Consider the following 6000-nt stretch of genomic DNA (forward strand, 5'->3'; position numbering starts at 1 on the left):
GAGCTGATGATTCAATTTATTTCTTTATTTCTTTAAAGAAAAAACTAAACCTGACGCCACATAAATGACATATGCATACATGATTAAATTATCATGAAATTACAACGCGTTATTATTATGTGCTGTCACATATTTTTGGTTTTAACAATCGGAGTTGATAGTGCACCGCAGGAGGGTCGAACAATGTGACATTGATTTCTTGCCAAAAGCTGAATAAACACATTAAATAAACGTCTGTAAGTCCGCGTTCATATCCGAGATTGTCTTCAAATAAATATGCATAGAAAAAAAAAATCTATCCTCAGTTTAGGCATGTTAAACAGTAACAGTAGTGCTTATTTTCTTAGCAATAAATCAGATTGGAAAATAAATTAGACAGTATCCTCTTGCACAAAAGCATTAACAAATAACCTAATGATCATTTTTCAGTAGTTTTCTACAAAGAAAAGCCTAACACACTTCACTCCCTGAACATACAAAAGTTGTTACAAATTAGTGCAGATCAGCCAGAGGCCTATAAAACGTATTGCCTTAACAAGCACTTTAGAGGATAAAACCCCCTTAATTCTGAAATTCTACACTTTCTACTCCGCTCATGGAAAAACATGCAGAGGGAAGCTGCTAAAACTCCACTAGTTACAATATTTGTACAGAAGGAAAAGCTTTTTTTTTTTTTTTTTTTTTTTTTTTTTTTTTTTTACATCAGGAGAACATGTATGTCAATAGCAGTGAAATCTTTACCATGTAAAATAAAAGACAGATGTCTCCGGCCATGAATCATCCACTGGCATTTGTAAGACTGGACAACAAATTGTATTTCCTGAGCTGCAAAATAGATTGTATTATTTGCAAAATTTTGCAAACTGCAACAAACACAATACAATGGCAGTGTATACTTTCAAAACTGTATAAATTATTATTTAATTATCTTGGTCACAGGATCTATAATTTGGACATTAGTCACTGCTGAAAGAAATGGGTGATTTGGGCATTAAAAGTATTGTAAATATTAGGTGGCTAAACAACAAATTGAAGTACAGTGGACAAAATCATTTTTCTAACAAAGCTGGGTAAAATGGAAATGTTTGACCTTCAGTAAAAGTATAAAGGAACTACATGTTCAAACATCCAAATCCTTTTAACGACCAAATATTTTAGGCTGCGTTAAACCTGAAGTCAATCAAAGGCTTTGTCCCAAAAAATGTAACAATATTAAACTGATAAAAATATTTGCTACGGTTGATGAAGAAAAGTTTCTTGCTCTTCTGTACATCAGCCGTTCTTTCCGCAGTTGTAAAAGCCGATACATCTTCAAGCCAATCCTAATACGCTATACACTATTCATAGGAACCGAAATAACATTTGCTGTTCAAGAGAGTCGAGAAATTATTTTAGAAAAGTATTTGGTTTGAAAGATATGTTCAAAATGAAATGATGCACCTTCATGTGTAGACACCAACAACATTTTTGACGACTTCAACTATTGTAATGGGTGATACAGTAATTGTAAATAAAATTTGAAAATAAAAAAAATACATTAAGTTCTATTGCTGACATCAATTCAAATGTAAGGCTGTTGATAATATTAAACCTGCATAATGAATAACATTACTTCATCAGAAATAACCATATTTCAATTAGTAGATCCAGGCAGTGTGAGATCTATTAAAAATGATTGTCATTTAAAGCATTGCAATGCCACAGTGCAGGCTCAAGTGATTAGAGTGCGAAAGCTATGGGAGCATCGGATTGTGTTGATTTAAAATGTAAAAAATAACTCACATTAGCAAAGCATGCATTTACCCCACCCGCCATTAAAAAAAAATTACACATTCAATCCTGCACAATCTTAAAGACACAAAGAGCGCCAAAATCTCCCTGTTGCGCCCTCTTTAAATGTACTTGCAGGAGCTTGGTGTTATGCTGTTGTGTCCTGCTTGAGCCTTTGGCTGCGGGCCTTGTAAACTTCAATCAGCAGGTCTTTGACGTACTGGATTTCACGTTCTACCGACTCTGCCTTGTCCCGGAGCTCCCGGTTCCTCCCTTCAAGGCCATGCAACTGTTCCTCCAAAGAATCTAGCTCCGCCCTTTTCCTCTGGCGGTACCTGCATTAAGGAAGACAGAGATTTAATGCAGATCTTTACACGTGAAATCATGTCGGAGGTTACATTCTATCAAGCTTAAACTAAAGCTTACCTGTGAGCGGCGGTTTTGTTCTGATCTCTCTTCTTCTGTTTGCGCTTGCCGCCTTCGACTGGAATGAGGTCCTCTTCGTAACTCAAAGCACAGTGGTCTTCCTTCAGCCTGCATGCTTGTCTGTGCCCTGAAGACTCCAAGCTCCCACTCTCCCTAGCCATTAAAAGACACTCTGGGCCCTGATCCTCCAGGAAATTACAGTGCAAATCATGCTGCGCTATCTGTAGACCCTCTGATTTCACCTGTTCGTTGATGTTGCTTAAGAAGCTATGATAGGCCTCAGACTGCGGTGTCGCTGGAAGATAACAACCTTCGCCGCTCTCTGTTTTCCACGAAACGCTGGCTTTGGTCACCTCCGCACTTGTTTTGATACTATTCAGCACCTCGTTGTTACCAGTGCCTCCGCTGACCTCCCTCATGCTATACATCAGCATATCTTCTTTCTTGTGTGGGACATTAAGTGATCCACCAAAGCCGAATCCACCACCAACAACCTTCGCACCACCCATGGCGTCTTGACTGAAACAGCAATTTTTGTCGTCTTTCGGTAGGACGGCACATCTTCTGACCTCGACTGCACTACCCAGACAGTAGCTCTTCCCTACCAGCTGCTCGTCCTCTACACAGTCGTAGTTACCTGTCAGGGTCACCCCTGCGTTACCTGAGTTACTTGCTTTGGAACTCAACAGACTGTTATCATAGCCTTCACTGAACCTCACACCATCCGGAGCTCTTTTCCTAGCACACCCACTGGGGCGACTGCAGCTGTACGGGGCGTGTCTTGGAATTTTGGATCGCCCAATGGGCCCGCCACAGATACTCAGCAGGTCCAGTTCTCCGGTTGCCAGGGTAACAAGGAGTGGGCTGGATTCCGATTGGTTGGATGTAGAGTATGATGCATATGGCAGCTGACTGAACGGCTGAGGACCCGCCGGCAGTGGACCCCTGTCGCATTTTCCGAGCCTTGGCCCTTTCTCTTGCAGTGGCTCGGACAGGAAGTAGTCCTCTAGTTGGGCGAGTTCCTCTTGCAGCAGAGAGGTCATGACCTCCAAGTCAGAGGGCACCTGGGTATCATTGTGAAGGGGCGAAGGGGGAAGGGAGGCATTGGTGGAGGAGGGAGGGGAAGGAGGGTTTGGGAGGTACGAGGAGAAATCCACTTCTTCCGTCATCCAGTCAGTAAGACCATCACCTATTGAGGAGAGAGAAAATTTCCAATCGTGACAAGCTGTTTGCTGGAGGAAAACGTTACGGCTAAATAACAACGTTCATGCAAACGTTATAAAAGGCAAAACCTGATCAACGATAGTAAAAGCAAAGCAAGATTTTTATTAGCTATAGTTGTAGCGTAATAACACATTAGGCGTAGCTAGTTTTTTTACCTACTGTTCGAGAAGGACGAATGTGCTGCAGTGCCGAGCCCACCTGAAATGGGGAAAAATATAAAAAAGCGTACTCGCTGCAACTCACCAATTAAGTGCTGACTCTCCTCTGACACCTCCCCCCTGCACCCCTGTGATTGGCTGTGGTTAGCCTGTGGGTGAGAGAGAGCGAGGGGGTCTGCCGGGCAGACATGAAGAGTCTTCCAAACAGGAGCTGATGTTGCCATCATATTGTCTGTTGGCGCTTTGATTCAGTCCAAGTCCAAGCATATGCTGATAGCAGGCGGGGTCTGACAGATGGGCCACAGAGAGCAGGGCTGGGTGAGCATAATGAAACCTGGAGGGTAAACAAGAAACATGGATCAGAAAAACATGCAACTTATTCAGCCGACCGGGTATCAGGAACATCACTCATGCTGCCCTCAGCGAGTTTCACAACATGAGTTAGTCTTTTAATGGAGAGGATACAATAAAGAAATCACCTGAAGGTCATCATGTAAAAATAATAAGAAAGGTTTTTGGGGTTTTTTAGCTATAAGGAAAATAACTCTCCAAAACATTAACATTTTATAGCAGATTTCAATTGTTTAAAATATTATGGATCATAAAGAAGTTCAAAAACCAACCCTCAGAAATTGACAAAGTCAGTGATACACAAGTGAGATCTGTGTCCTTTGAGCTTTGAACTCCCTAAAAGCAAAAAGCACTTGACGTCCTCAAATCACGTGGGACCCGGTAACGCTGCCGACGGCCCAACTGTCGTCAAGTAGGCTGACACCAGACTACCGTAACTCTCTGAAGTGAGGGACAAGCTGATCATTTGATCAGATTAATGCGGATCAGCTGCTTCTAATCGCATGTCCCTTTTAAAATAATCACTTGTTTGGCGAATTAGGCGGTTTAGCAGATTAAGTGGCAATAATGTGGCCACTGAAAGTGACATAAATGTGATACTCTCCAGTGTATAGGAACATATAGAGGCTATGCTTTTGACAAACACCTGATATTAATAACCCTTCCACGCACTGTTAACAAAACAACCCAAAACAGACTAAACAACATTAAAGAAGCATTAAATATTTCGACAAAATAGAAGATATTCAAATAGAAGAAACTGTAAAAAACAACAACAACAGAGAAACCAGCCAAAGAACAAGCAGGAACAACACGCACAACAGCACAGAAACAGGCTGGACACAGCTGTGTGCACAGCCAGCACAGAGAGTTGGACTTACTCCATTCTTGCAGAGAAAAGGTAGAGCACTGAGGGTGCGTTGCTTAAGCAAAGCACGGGTTGTTTGTATCGGCTCCGACAACTTCACGAGTTCAAAGAGCCATGTTTGTTTAGCTCGGAGTATCCGGGACAGTGCAAAAAGGACGAGTTGTTGCTTTGTTGTGGTCGACCTGTAAACTGAGGGGCTGCTTAATTGTGAGAAAGCATCTGTTCATTCACACCTAGCAACCAACTGCGTCACCGGGACAGACCGTGCTGCTCGGCGTAGATCCCTCCGCCCTCCGCGCCTCTCAGAAGGACGTCCCACAGCCTCACTGCCGGCTGTAGTAACAGTACGCCGCTACTAACGCACTGCTGAAGTACTCGTGGCTTAATGCTGGTTTCTAAAGTCACACTATTTATATAGTAGGTGTTGTTTATTACAACAGGCTTGCTGTTGTAATACAGCCACATTATGGAGGTGGCTTTAAAAACTTGCTCGCGTTTAGTAAAAAAGGAAACATAACTGAAAAAAGTCAATATAAAGGAAACAAAAGAATACCATCAGGGATGTGTAGTGTCTAGATGTAAAGTATCAATTAATCAGGGTTTAGTTAGAGGATTAAACATTCAATATAGTTCAATAATTCAATAAAACTGGGACATTTCGAAACGTAATGAAATAACAAATAGTTCCGATCTGGTTCCGACTCTAGTAATGCGTAAAGTAATCACGTGATGTAACGCGTTACACGTTGTCAATGTTTTTCCTATGACCCGTTGTTGCTATAGAGACAGTAAGTTACAGGGGAAGTAGGGCCGTCTAGACCGCCACTATAAATGACAAAAGCAGCTGATAGACTCTATTAACATGGCCACGGCTCACAAATACAGACCAATAAAGTTTGGAAACCGTACTTTACTACGTGGCATGGTATTGTTTTGATGGGGGACTATTTGATTCACAACACTTTGTTGTTCAGAAGTCTGTTGCATCGCCGTTGCATCAGTGGTCCATGTTCAGAGCGATTGGCTGCGAGTGCACAGGCTGCCGCTCAGTCATTGGTTGGATTTGGCTACATGTGAAATGTGATTGGTCCGTGGTAGGCAAGGCAGAGCGTCACTGTGTTGTTATCTTTTTTTCTTCTGCAGTGCAGACTGTGCACATGTTTCAGGTAAACAAACCGGGCGTGGATATCGGTGCTGCAGTTT

At 42.1% G+C, this 6000-nt stretch overlaps 1 protein-coding gene across 2 annotated transcripts; it reads right to left on the bottom strand.

The window, feature by feature from the left end:
- Positions 1 to 684: 684 nt before the first annotated feature.
- On the bottom strand, positions 685 to 5163 carry atf5a (activating transcription factor 5a). 2 transcript variants are annotated; one of them, XM_054625997.1, is made up of 4 exons: positions 4811 to 5163; positions 3664 to 3912; positions 2197 to 3385; positions 685 to 2105 (listed from the first exon to the last, which is right to left on the bottom strand). In XM_054625997.1, the coding sequence occupies exons 2-4, from the start codon at positions 3803 to 3805 to the stop codon at positions 1919 to 1921; spliced, it is 1518 nt and encodes a 505-aa protein (XP_054481972.1). In that variant the 5' UTR covers positions 3806 to 3912; positions 4811 to 5163; the 3' UTR covers positions 685 to 1918. The 2 variants fall into 2 exon arrangements, with proteins under 2 accessions (XP_054481972.1, XP_054481973.1); XM_054625998.1 differs by lacking the exon at positions 4811 to 5163 and adding an exon at positions 4202 to 4331.
- Positions 5164 to 6000: the final 837 nt, after the last annotated feature.

The sequence above is a fragment of the Anoplopoma fimbria genome, chromosome 24 (assembly GCF_027596085.1).
Source record: "Anoplopoma fimbria isolate UVic2021 breed Golden Eagle Sablefish chromosome 24, Afim_UVic_2022, whole genome shotgun sequence".
Taxonomy (NCBI): domain Eukaryota; kingdom Metazoa; phylum Chordata; class Actinopteri; order Perciformes; family Anoplopomatidae; genus Anoplopoma; species Anoplopoma fimbria.